This window comes from Castor canadensis, chromosome 4, assembly GCF_047511655.1.
Source record: "Castor canadensis chromosome 4, mCasCan1.hap1v2, whole genome shotgun sequence".
NCBI classification, from domain to species: Eukaryota; Metazoa; Chordata; class Mammalia; order Rodentia; family Castoridae; genus Castor; species Castor canadensis.
Genome location: NC_133389.1, coordinates 60175473 through 60189337, shown reverse-complemented (window position 1 = coordinate 60189337; position 13865 = coordinate 60175473). Strand labels below are relative to the sequence as shown.

General features: G+C 37.1%; 1 protein-coding gene across 3 annotated transcripts in view; it reads left to right on the top strand.

The window, feature by feature from the left end:
• The window catches only part of L3mbtl4 (L3MBTL histone methyl-lysine binding protein 4), a 469587-nt gene that overhangs the window by 173952 nt on the left and 281770 nt on the right, over positions 1-13865 (top strand). For all 3 annotated transcript variants that reach the window (XM_074070308.1, XM_074070309.1, XM_074070310.1), the window contains 2 exons: positions 11584-11688; positions 12678-12813. In XM_074070308.1, coding sequence (XP_073926409.1) covers positions 11584-11688; positions 12678-12813 — 241 coding nt within the window. The remainder of the gene's footprint in view (positions 1-11583; positions 11689-12677; positions 12814-13865) is intronic.

Below are 13865 nucleotides of genomic sequence, written 5' to 3'. Positions count from 1 at the left end.
TAGTTTGTTCTATATGAAACTGCTTTTAGGGAAAATTATTTAGTATTTTGTGGTAAAGGGTCCTCAAATGGTTCAGAAAAATCTATGTCATATCTGAGAGAGAGAAAGAAAGAGAAAGAGAGAATCATTGATAAAGCAGAAGTTAATGGCTCGCACTAAGTGAATCTATGCAAAAACTGCCAGTGTTCTCTGCAATATTTTGTTCTTGCAACTTTAAGTTCAACATTATTTCCAGTGGGAAGACGTAAAAAAATAAAATTCCAACCTGAAAATAGACACTCAGATGTTAAATATTGTTAAATAGCAATACAATTAGTGGTTAAAAAGCAGTTCTAGATCTAACAGAATTAGGTTCTAGTCATTGTTTTACTTTAGTATATGTTTATTTGCAATTAAGAATAAATTGACTGTAATGCTATATCAGGTCAAAGCCAGTGATAATCCAACTAGATTGAGGGAAACAGTAGGAGGATTAAAGAAAATAATGAGAAGGAGAAAAGTAGAAAGAGTGCTTGAAAAAAGTCCATTTACAGTAAAGTGGATTAAAAGCTTCCTAGAAATAAATACACTAAAGTAGTCTTGAAAATCTATATGAAAATTTTAAAAAGTTTTGACAAACAAAAATGATTAGATTACATGAGGAGAATAAATTTCTGAATTGGAAAACTTAATATGGTAGAGATTGATTCAGGTAGGAAAACTCCATATTACCAAATAAGACTATGTGGAGTATGTAAATAAGTCAATGAAACAGAATAGAGAGGCCAGAAATAGACTCACAAGCAGGTAGAAACCAGGTATCACAGAAGTGACCTTGTAGATCAGTTCATTTATGGAGGATAGAAAAACCACTTCTTGAGTAGTTTGTTTTTTGTATGAAAACAATAGGTCCCTTCCAGTTTTACTTTAGATGTAAGTCTTCAGGACAAAACTTAATGAGTTTAAAAAGTCATTTTAATTAGCGTATATTCATTGTACAAAATGAATTTCATTGTGACATTTTCATATATGTATAATAGCATACTTTGATCATACTCACCCTATTACCCTCTCTTATTCTTCCCCCTCCCACTAATACTTTTCCTTTTTTCTTCTACTTTCATGTCTCTCTTTTTTTGTAGATGCCACATGTGAGAGAAAACATGTAACACTTTTCTTTCTGAGTCTGACACATTTCACTGAACAGGATAAACTCGATTTCTCCCCATTTCCCTGCTAACCACAAAATTTTGTTCTGACTGAATAATGCTCCTTTTCTTTATCGATTCACCCACTGATGCACCTAGATTAATGCCATAAATTCATTATTGTGAGTAGCACTACTGTGGATATGGGTGTGCAGGTGTTTCTATTGTATGTTGACTTTCTTTACATACCCAGAAATGTATCACTGGACTGATTGACATTCCCACCAAAAGTGTAGAAGGTTTTCCTTTCCAGCATTTGCTGTTACTTTCTGGTTGATAGCCATTCTGATTGGGATGAGATGAAATCTCAGTGTAGTTTTGATTTGCATTTCCCAGACAAATAAACATATTGAACACTTTTTCGTTTATTTTTTGGCTATATATACTACTTCTTTTGAAAGATTTTTATTTAGTTCACTTGCCCTTTTATTGATTAGATTATTTGTTTCTTTTAGGGTTTAATTTTCTAAGTTCTTTAAATATTTACCTATTGTCTCTTCATTCTGTTAATTATTTCTTTTGCTGTGCACATAATTTCTAATTTGATGAAATCCCATTTGCCAATTCTTGTTCTTATTTCCTGAGCTATTGGAGTACTATTCTGAAAGTCATTGCCTGTGCCTATCTCTTAAAGTGTTTCCCCCATGTTTTACTCCAGTAGTTTCACAGATATCTAGTTCCAGCATTCTACATGAGGAAATCAGTTTTCCCAGCACCACTTGTTAAAGAGGATGGATGTCTTCTATCCACCATTTGTCTTTGGCACCTTTGCTGAAAATTAGATGGCTATAGCTGCATGGACTTATTTCTTTGTCTTCTGTTCTATTCTATTAGTGTATATGTTTGTTTTTGTGCTAATATCATGCTGTTTTAGTTACTATGACTGTAATATTATTTGAAATCAGGAATTATACATCCAGCATTTCTTTATTCAACCCCCTTCCGTATTGCTTCGGCTTTTTGGGTTTTTCTGTGTGTGCTTTCGTAGGAATTTTAGGGGTTTTCCCCCTAGTTCTGTGAGGAATGTCATTGGAATTTTGATGGGGATTGTACTAAATCTGTAGCTGACTTTCAGTAGCATGGCTGTTTTCACAATATTAATTCTGCCAAATCATGAATACGGAAGGTCTTTCTCTTCTAATGTTTTCTTTAATGTCTTTCTTCAGTGCTTTGTAGTTTTCATTATAGTAGTCTTTGACATCCTTTTTTAGGTTTGTTCCTAGTTATTTTACTCTTTTTGAGGCTGTTGTGAATGAGATTGTTTTCCTGATTGTTTTGTCCACGGGCTCATCATAGACGTATAAAAATATCTACTGATTTTTGTATGTTAGTATTCTGCCTATGACTTTGCTGAATTTCTTTATCAGATCTAAAAGTTTTTTGGTGAAGTTTTTAGGAGTTGCTAAGTATAGAATCATATATCATCTGAAAATTTGTTTTTTTACTTTCCTATTTGTATCTCTTATTTATTTTTGTTACTTGATTGCTGTGGCTAAAATTTTACATCCGGTATTGAATAAGCATAGTGAGTTTATGTTGTTCCTGACTTTAGAGGAAGTATGTTCAACATATGTAGTGAGATTTTTTGTGTCTTCTAACTAATTTTGGCTTGAAGTCTGCTTTTTCGGGTATGAGTATCACCACTCCTGCTTGTTTCTGGATTCTGTTTGCTTGGGCTATCATTTTCCATCCATTCACTTTCAGTCTATGTATGTCTTTGTAGTGTGGTGTGTTTCTTGGAGACATCAAAGAGTAGGATCTGGTATCAGTTTTAGGATCATTTATATTCAGGTTGTAATGAAAAGGTATGTGCTAAGTACTGTCATTTTGTTGTTTTCCCTAATGTTTAATTCTTTCTTTATTCTCATTTGCTTTTCTAATCTTGCCATGGGATTTATACTGTCCTGCACTCTCATGGTTGTGTTTATCTTCCTCTTCTTTGTGTAGGACTTCATTAAGTTTCCTCTTCAGCAGTGGTTTAGTGATCGTGAATTGCTTTAGTTTTTCTTGGACAATCTTTGTTTTTCCTTCAAATTTGAAGTATAATTTTCGTGGATATGGTAATCTAGGTTGGCATCTATTTTCCTTCAGGGGTTTGAAATATACCATTCCATGCGCTATTGGACTTAAGAATTTCTGTTGAGAAATCTTCTGTTACTCTGATCTTGTTTGCCTTTATTGGCAAATTGGTGCTTTTTTTTTTAAATAGCTGGTTCTGTACTCAAAGTGTTACTGTGAATCCCTACCACTGTAGAAAGGGGAAAACAAGCACATAACAGTAATAGCAGAAAATGGCAAGGAACCAGATTGAGAAATAAGGTAAAGACTAAGTACCAACCATGCCATCTGCAGTTCTTAACAACAGCAGGAATAGTGGGGACAGAAATGTTATGTATTATATCATATTATCACATATAACATTAATTACGTATTTATAATATTACTGATATTTAAAACCAAAAAGATTTAAAATATAATAAAAGATAGGAAAATAATAAGAGAAGATGGAAAATTAGAAGCAAAAGAAAATGAAAAGGGGAAAGCTGGAGAATGTGGACAGTTAAGATAATTATCAAAAAAAAAAAAAGGAGGGGTGGAGGAATAATAGGCTTTTCTAGTAGAAGAGGAAAAGAGTGCCCAAACAGAATTATACATATATATTTACATAAAACATGTATTTTATAGATATATACAATTACATAAATATATAATATATAAATTATATAAAATATGTATTTTATGGACATATAATATCTACATATATTAAAATATATATACATAAAAGATATGAACCAACCAATCAGCAAATATAGAAAAAAAGGTCTTTTTTTTTAATACTTGCTATAGTACATGTATTTTCAGTTGTTATTTTTTGTTTACTCAATACAATATTATTAGTATGGACATATATTAGTATGGAAGTACATGAATATAATGAACAAATAAATATGGTGGTTATTTGTTTTTTTTTTTTTCTTTTATTATTTGTATGTGCATTCAAGGCTTGGGTCATTTCTCCCCGATGGCCCCACCCCCTCCCTTACCACCCACTCCTCCCCTTCCCTCTCCCCCTTACCCCCTTACCCCCTCAATACCCAGCAGAAACTATTTTGCTCTTATTTCTAATTAAGTTGTAGAGAGAGTATAAGCAATAAAAGGAAGGAACAAGGGTTTTTGCTCGTTGAGATAAGGATAGCAATACAGGGCATTGACTCACATTGATTTCCTGTGCATGTGTGTTACCTTCTAGGTTAACTCTTTCCTTTTGGTCTATTTCCCCTTTTATTAGTATGGAATGTCCTTGTTTATCTCGTTTGATCAATGTAGGTTTGAAGTCTACTTTGTCAGAGATAAGTATTGCTACTCCTGCCTGTTTTTGGGGGCCATTGGCTTGGTAAATCTTCTTCCAGCCTTTCATCCTTAGCCTATGCTTATTTCTGTCGGTGAGATGGGTCTCCTGTAAGCAACAAATTGTTGGATCTTCCTTTTTTTTTCATTTTTCTTTTATTATTCATATGTGCATACAAGGCTTGGTTCATTTCTCCCCCTTGCCCCCACCCCCTCCCTTACCACCCACTCTGCCCCCTCCCTCTTTCCCCCCCTCAATACCCAGCAGAAACTATTTAGCTCTTATTTCTAATTTTGTTGTAGAGAGAGTATAAGCAATAATAGGAAGGAACAAGGGGTTTTGCTGGTTGAGATAAGGATAGCTATACAGGCATTGACTCACATTGATTTCCTGTGCGTGGGTGTTACCTTCTAGGTAAATTCTTTTTGATCTAACCTTTTCTCTAGTACCTGTTCCCCTTTTCCTATTGGCCTCAGTTGCTTTAAGGTATCTGTTTTAGTTTCTCTGTGTTAAGGGCAACAAATGCTAGCTAATTTTTTAGGTGTCTTACCTATCCTCACCCCTCCCTTGTGTGCTCTCACTTTTATCATGTGCTCATAGTCCAATCCCCTTGTTGTGTTTGCCCTTGATCTAATGTCCACATATGAGGGAGAACATACGATTTTTGGTCTTTTGGGCCAGGCTAACCTCACTCAGAATGATGTTCTCCAATTCCATCCATTTACCAGCGAATGATAACATCTCGTTCTTCTTCATGGCTGCATAAAATTCCATTGTGTATAGATACCACATTTTCTTAATCCATTCGTCAGTGTTGGGGCATCTTGGCTGTTTCCATAACTTGGCTATTGTGAATAGTGCCGCAATAAACATGGATGTGCAGGTGCCTCTGGCGTAACAGTCTTTTGGGTATATCCCCAAGAGTGGTATTGCTGGATCAAATGGTAGACCGATGTCCAGCTTTTTAAGTAGCCTCGAAATTTTTTTCCAGAGTGGTTGTACTAGTCTACATTCCCAGCAACAGTGTAAGAGGGTTCCTTTTTCCCCGCATCCTCACCAACACCTGTTGGTAGTGGTGTTGCTGATGATGGCTATTCTAACAGGGGTGAGGTGGAATCTTAGCGTGGTTTTAATTTGCATTTCCTTTATTGCTAGAGATGGTGAGCATTTTTTCATGTGTTTTCTGGCCATTTGAGTTTCTTCTTTTGAGAAAGTTCTGTTTAGTACACGTGCCCATTTCTTTATTGGTTCATTAGTTTTGGGAGAATTTAGTTTTTTAAGTTCCCTGTATATTCTGGTTATCAGTCCTTTGTCTGATGTATAGTTGGCAAATATTTTCTCCCACTCTGTGGGTGTTCTCTTCAGTTTAGAGACCATTTCTTTTGATGAACAGAAGCTTTTTAGTTTTATGAGGTCCCATTTATCTATGCTATATCTTAGTTGCTGTGCTGCTGGGGTTTCATTGAGAAAGTTCTTACCTATACCTACTAACTCCAGAGTATTTCCTACTCTTTCTTGTATCAACTTAAGAGTTTGGGGTCTGATATTAAGATCCTTGATCCATTTTGAGTTAATCTTGGTGTAGGGTGATATACATGGATCTAGTTTCAGTTTTTTGCAGACTGCTAACCAGTTTTCCCAGCAGTTTTTGTTGAAGAGGCTGCTATTTCTCCATTGTATATTTTTAGCTCCTTTGTCAAAGATAAGTTGGTTATAGTTGTGTGGCTTCATATCTGGATCCTCTATTCTGTTCCACTGGTCTTCATGTCTGTTTTTGTGCCAGTACCATGCTGTTTTTATTGTTATTGCTTTGTAATATAGTTTGAAGTCCGGTATTGTGATACCTCCAGCATTGTTCTTTTGACTGAGTATTGCCTTGGCTATTCGTGGCCTCTTGTGTTTCCATATAAATTTAAGAGTAGATTTTTAATCTCTTTAATGAATGTCATTGGAATTTTGATGGGAATTGCATTAAACATGTAGATTACTTTTGGGAGTATCGACATTTTTACTATGTTGATTCTACCAATCCATGAGCATGGGAGATCTCTCCACTTTCTATAGTCTTCCTCAATATCTTTCTTCAGAAGTGTATAGTTTTCCTTGTAGAGGTCTTTCACATCTTTTGTTAGGTTTACACCTAGGTATTTGATTTTGTTTGAGGCTGTTGTAAATTGGATCTTCCTTTTTAATCCATTTCATTAAGCGGTACCTTTTGATGGGTGAATTAAGTCCGTTAACTTTAAGCGTTAGTACTGATAGGTATGTGGTGATTCCTGTCATTTAGTTGTCTTAGTTGTTTGAAGATTTGATTGTGTGTACCTAAGTTGAGGTTACTCTCTACTTTCTTGCTTTTTCTTTTTCTGCGGTTTCGTCCTGCTTGTCTTTTTATGGTTAAGTTGAGTTTCACTTTCTGTGTGCAGAATCCCTTGAAGAATCCTTTGTAGTCATGACGTTGTGGTCACATATTGTTTTAGTTTCTGCTTATCATGGAAGACTTTTATTGCTCCATCTATTTTGAATGATAGTTTTGCTGGGTACAGTATCCTGGGGTTGAAGTTATTTTCATTCAGTGCCCGGAAGATCTCACCCCATGCTCTTCTTGCTTTTAATATTTCTGTTGAGAAGTCTGCTGTGATTTTGATGGATTTACCTTTGTTTGTTACTTGTTTTTTCTCTCTTACAGCCTTCAATATTCTTTCCTTAGTTTCTGAACTTGTTGTTTTAATGATGATATGTCATGGGGTAGTTCTATTTTGATCTGGTCTGTTTGGTTTCCTGGAGGCCTCTTGCATCTGTATGGGAATATCTTTCTGTAGATTTGGGAAATTTTCCGTTATTATTTTATTAAATATATTACGCATTCCCTTCGCTTGCACCTCTTGTCCTTCTTTGATGCCCATGATTCTGATGTTTGGTCTTTTGATGGAGTCGGTGAGTTCTTGCATTTTCTTTTCACAGGTCTTGAGTTGTTTAATTAATAGTTCTTCGGTTTTTCCTTTAATTACCATTTCATCTTCACGTTCTGAGATTCTGTCTTCTGTTTGTTCTATTCTGCTGGATTGGCCTTCTGTTTTGTTTTGCAGTTCTGTTTCGTTCTTTTTTCTGAGGTTTTCCATATCCTGGCTGGTTTCCTGTTTAATGTTGTCTATTTTTGTCCTGAGTTCATTTATCTGTTTATTCATCATGTTCTCTCTTTCACTTTGGTGTTTATACAGTGCTTCTATGGTTTCCTTTATTTCTTCTTTTGTTTTTTCAAATTCTCTACTTTTGTTGTCTTGGAATTTCTTGAGTGTCTCCTGTACATTTTGGTTGACCCTATCCAGTATCATCTCTATACAATTCTCATTGAGTACCTGTAGTATGTCTTCTTTTAAATTATTCTTGTGGGCTTCATTGGGTCCTTTGGCATAGTTTATCTTCATTTTGTTGGAGTCTGGATCTGAGTACCTGTTTTCTTCATTCCCCTCTGGTTCTTGTACTAATTTTTTGCTGTGGGGAAACTGGTTTCCCTGTTTTTTCTGTCTTCCCGTCATTGTCTTTGGTGTTGTTACTGCCCCTGTACTGTGTGCAATTAAGTATTTTCTAGCTTGTAATAATAACAATGGTAATATTTAGAATGGAAGGGTGAGCTGAGATGGAAAGCAAGAAGTTAAAGAAATGGGAAAAACAAATACACATACTGGAAGGAGAAAACAGAACAAAGTATCAGACAAGAAGGTTTCAAAGGTATAAACAGGGAGCTTTAGTATAGTAATTGACAGTAAGCTGAACAGTCATTAGAGAGACAGAGGATTGAAAATCAAAAATAAAAAAATAAAGATAAGAATAAAAATAAAAAATTAGTAAATGAAAGAAAAATCTATTTATAAAAATGTATTGAAATAAAATGAAAAAATAGAAAATTTAAAAAAACCAAAAAACCAAAAAACCTCCAAGTTCAAATGCAGTGAAGTCACAGTCTCCAATCCTGGAGATGGCGCCTCAGACGTTTTTCTGTAGTTGTCTCATCAAAGGGGATGCATAAACAAGAAAAAACTACACACACACGCAGAAAAATAACCCCACCAAGTGTCACAAGTTCAAATGCAATACAGTTTCAGTAAGTTTTTCAGCTTGCAGGTGTAATTTGGTTGTTCTCTCATCAAAGGTAGGGAGAGAAAGAAAAAAAAAAAGAGTCTGGAGACAGTTCTGAGAATGGTATCTGCAGCTGTGGCTTGCCTGCCTACTGCTGTCAGCTTGCTGTTGCTGGCGGCGTTATTTATGCAGATCTCTGGGGTGAGCTTAGCACTCACCTGGCCCTGCAGGCTTTGTTTGTTCAGATTTCTCCTGTGCGTGAGCCTCTGCTACAAGCTTTCCCCTTTCCAAGCACTGGGAAAAGTGACACTGTACCCATTGTCAGGCCTGCGTGTTTATTTACAGTTTATGTGGGAGGTGGGTCTTCCCTCCTCTCCTGTGCAGTTCTCCTCCCACCCTGTTTTCACAAGCTTTCCTGCTCCTGATTACTGGGCGGTGCTGCTACTCCTGCCAGCCACCATGTTTATTTACAGCTCACGTGGGAAGTGGGTCTTCCCTCCTCTCCTGTGGAGTTTTCCTCCCTCAGCCACTCTCACCAGCTTTCCTGCTCCTGGTTGCTGGGCGCGCGCCCCTGCTCCTGCCAGAGCCTCTCTGGCTGGCCCGGCTTGTTTATTTACAGTCCCGCGAAGGATTCCCTTTCCCCAATCTTTGGCACTCAGTGTGCCCCACCCTCTTTCCTGCGTGTCTTATTTGTTCTTATTGGTTATTACTCAGTTTCTCTTTTTTCCCCGGGTGGAGGTCAGTCTGTCCAGGGGGCTATGCTGTTCTGGCCCAGGCTTGTCTGTGGGAGTACCGAGGTACCGCAAAGCTCACCTGTTCCGCATCTTCCCAAGCTGTTGGGCACTGGTGACTTGCGGCCTGGGGCCCCTCCTTGTTTCTCCATTTAACTTGAAGTGGAGATTCTCTGCGTCAGCAGAAGGTGTGGAGGGGTCATAGTTATGCCTTTTCTCAGTGATTTTGCCTGCAAAGTGTGTCTCCAGCGTCTCTCCAAGATTTCACTATAGGAGGCTCGCTTTCTGCTTCCTCCCTCTAGCCGCCATCTTGGAATTCCTCGAAAAAAAGGTCTTAACTTAATTTAAGTGTTGTCTCCATGGAGTGTTGACGAAGGCAAGAGTAGATATTTAGTACCTCTGCTAGTTTGCACTTTTGTTCTGTGTCTTCTTAGGCTGCAGAGAGAAAAGGCTGGGGAGGCTGTTTCACCCCTTTTCTTGTATGTGTTGATACTAGTTGGTCATTTGGAGTATGGAACTTGAGCTGGTTGGAAAAGCTTTGTTTCCCTTCTCATCAATACAGGATAGCATGGAACCAAAGTTCCCTTTGAAATTGTTTACTCTGTATAAGTTATTCTATGTAGCCTGAGGGCCTCCTGAGTTCTTCTATGCATCTAGATCTCAGGCACCCGGAGAAGAGGTCCACATGCAGATGGGGCAGTTAACTCTAGTATCCAGAGATGGGCCACCCATCCCAAGCTTTCTGGGATGTTGTTGTCTGACTGTTGTTGTCTGAGGTTCAGTCCCTGCACATAATCCAGTGTACCTGTTCTGTTTCCTAACCCTCTTTAGCTGGCTTCCTGAGATGGCAATCTAAAAGGGAAAGTGAGTTCCACCACATTCTGTGCCTCTCCCCACCCTGGCCCACCCCACATCGCACTGCATATGTTTTTGAATGAGCTTGCTTCACTGGCTGCCTGCTGGGGCCACATTGTACCATAAGGTACAGTAGGGACAGTATGGTAATACTTGCTGTGAGTTCCAAGGTAAAGAAAATACAGGGACTGTATACTAAAGCAGGGAGCATAGTAGCAATCTTCTGAAGATGGCTGCTCATTAAAGCAGCAGGTTTTTATGTTGGCCAAGGCAGAGGTCTTTTCAAACAGCAGCACACTATGCAGCTCCCGGATCAGATATGTTCAGTCTGCCTTTCTCTTCTGCATCTGTCTCTGTATGAATTCATCCCCACTCTGCCTTTTCCTCTTTCTCTTTACTCCTCCTCTCTACTGCACTTCATGACCTCAGTGGACTGATGCACTGTTTCTCATCATCTGTTATAAACCTCAGATTCTCTGGGTCTCTCCAATAGTAAACTTTAGTGTGTTCCCTTAGTCACTCACCTCTTTGAGGAGCTGTTTTCTGGTTGTTCGATCCCCAGCTCCTGAAAAACCACAAGGTTCTGCTTTGGTTCTAATCTGCCATCTTGTCTCCTCTGAAAATCCATTAGTGTAAAAAAATACGTGGAGAATATCTATGTAGCTTCAGAGTTAGTAAGGTTTTTATAGTCTCAGTGTGCAGCTGTAGGGGAAGTATACTGTATAATATTTCATACTGTATATGAAAATTAAACAGTTTTTCTGCCAAGATTGGTGGTACATTTCTATAATCCCAACACTCTGGAACACAGAGGCAGGAGGATCATGAGTTCTCAACCACCCTGGGCTACGTAGTGAAACCTGAGACAAAACAAAAAGATTTTCTATAGCAAAGTCTCTGTATATAAAATAAAGTGTGCAGTCACAGATCAAGGATCGGTAATCCATGTAATCAACAAAGTGTTGTGCAGTCAGGATGAATGAGAAGTTCCTGGGGCTTATGCTTCACAGATGAACTAAAATCGTGTTAAAATGATTAAAGTATCATTGAGGTCCAGTTACATGTAGGAACAGTCTTCTTTACCTACATTTCTGAGCTTCCAAACTATATGACTATATATGACTATATTGTAGTCATATAATTATGGGGTACCCAAGAATGGAATGATTGAATTAACTAATTGACATATTCATCACCTTTTAAATATTTATCATTTCTTTCTCCTACCTAATTGCAACCAGCATCTTCCTGTTCTTCTGTCACCCTAGCATCTGGTACCCACTTTTCTACACTCTGCTTCTATGAGTTCTGTTGTTCTACATTTAATTCACAGTAAAATATGAAGAAATGTCAATAACTAATGTTGTACCATGAAATTTCATAGGATCAATCCTTTCCAGAGCATGAAAATGGTTTTCAGATTGGAATGAGATTAGAAGGCATTGATCCCCGACATCCATCAGTGTTCTGTGTGCTTTCTGTAGCTGAGGTAAGGGATGGTGTTATTGTCTTGGGCTGATTGCATGGTGACAGTTTTCAAGAGAGTAACAAATTGGAGTACTTTCTATCATAAACAAATTTTAGTACATTAGGGATTTATTTTAGTCAGTAATGGGTGAAATATATTTCTTAGTGAATTTTTCCTTCCCCAAAAGATGAATTTTCCAATAAGTTCTTTATCAACTAGCATTTATTCTTGACTTAATTGGTAAATAGCTTTCACCTAAAGCTGATAATAATTCATGAATCCCACAATGCTGTTTTTTGCCTATTAACAGAGACATAATTATTCATGTTTTAGCTAATCTGATGAGAATGTATAGAATAATATTCGTGCATATAAGTTACTAATTTCTATAAAATACATTAATTTTATGAAAATTATCAACAGTGAACTGCCATTGATGAAACTAAAAGGCTTGTAAAATGTTATATTTACTAAACATATTATTAAATCAATAAAGATTGTATATTTCTAATAGTATTGAACCTAAAGTCACATTCAGTTACTTTATTTAGCCATTAAACTTGTATGGCATGCCTAGAGGATGTGTTTCTCAGATTTTCAGTGTTCACTTTGTCGAATATGCTGCATCCATATGTTAGAGTTGAAACAAGGCCATATTTGCCTTATACTCTCTTGGAATATGAATTCAAGCCAGATAGCATAAAATATAGTTTCTGAAAGTAATATTTGATCCATATTGAATTAATTATTCAATTAAAATATGTAGATTGACCATTAGCTAAATGAATAAATTTTTCAGAAGACTAGGTAAGCAATTGTGTGTACTTCATCACTGTTTTGTTTTAATCAGATGTCATGTCATATATAAATTTGTTTCCTAGTGAAAACATTTGCATAGATGGATTGACTCATGTTGATGGTACTGAAAAATATTTAAATAGTTTGTGAATTTTGTACCTACTTTAGAAGTATGACACTTAATGAGTGATTGCAAACCTTCCATGTTGCAGGTGTGTGGTTACCGGCTAAGACTTCATTTTGATGGTTATTTAAGCAGCTATGATTTTTGGACCAATGCTGGTTCCCCTGACATTCATCCTGTAGGGTGGTGTGAGAAGACCAAACATGAATTGCACATCCCTAAGGGTAAGCCAGGATCAAATTTACCAACTGGAAAGAGTGTCACTTGTTATTTCAGTTTTATTTTAACAACATTACATGAAATACTAACGAGAACCTGGTGTGAACTAAGACCACATTGATACCATCCTTAGAAATGAGTATCTTTGTTTTTTATTGTTTATTCATTTATTCATATGTGCCTACATTGTTTGGGCCATCTGTCTCCCCTGCCCTCACCCCGTCCCTCTCTGCCCTTTCGCAGAAATAAGTGTCTTTAAAAGCAAAGTATTCATAACTTTTAGGTCAGAAATTCTGATAAGGTAAGTTGGGCAGGAATAAAATATTATGACTATGTCAGCATCTTATTATACATAAAAGTCTATTAAACCTTACAAGGAGTGATGAAGTGATGCTTAATCATTGTTGAAATGAAATAATCCACTATATTAATGAAGCTGCACAGTGAAAAAATTTGATTTATTATAAATAATGTGCTCTAAACCTAGGACTCATGGAAAGCATGAAACTGGAAAAATTTCACCATCAGTTTTCTTTTGATGGGAATTAAAGTCTTATCTTTGTCTCTTATTTTATGCTAGAGGAATCTGGGTCAGGCAGATGGGACTGAAACCTTTTTTATTTGCCATGAGCAAGTAAACTGAGGGTGTAGTCCATTGAGCCAGTTCCCTGCATGGATGTGCCATATTTTGGAGTCAGTTCATAGTCATTTTATTCTTAATAGTTAATTCAGCATGTCCCTTGCTATCTGCCTGGGGCTGATAGCAAGACTTCTGGATTTCATAGTTTCTGGTGACAGGCAATGGGCTCATTCATGCATTAAGTATGATGGAACCCTTGCTACATATAGGTGCTGGGATGGAACAGCAAATAAAGTCTCTATCTCCATGGGGCTTTACCTCCACAGGAGGGAAGGACTGAATATAACTGCAGGGCACACTTTCAGTTAGTGTAGTGGAGACGTGCCTCTTTGAGGACATGCAGTACCTTAGAGACTGAGACCAAAAGAGAGAGAAGCAATTTGACTCATTGGGTAAGAGTGAAAGCCAGAATAGGTG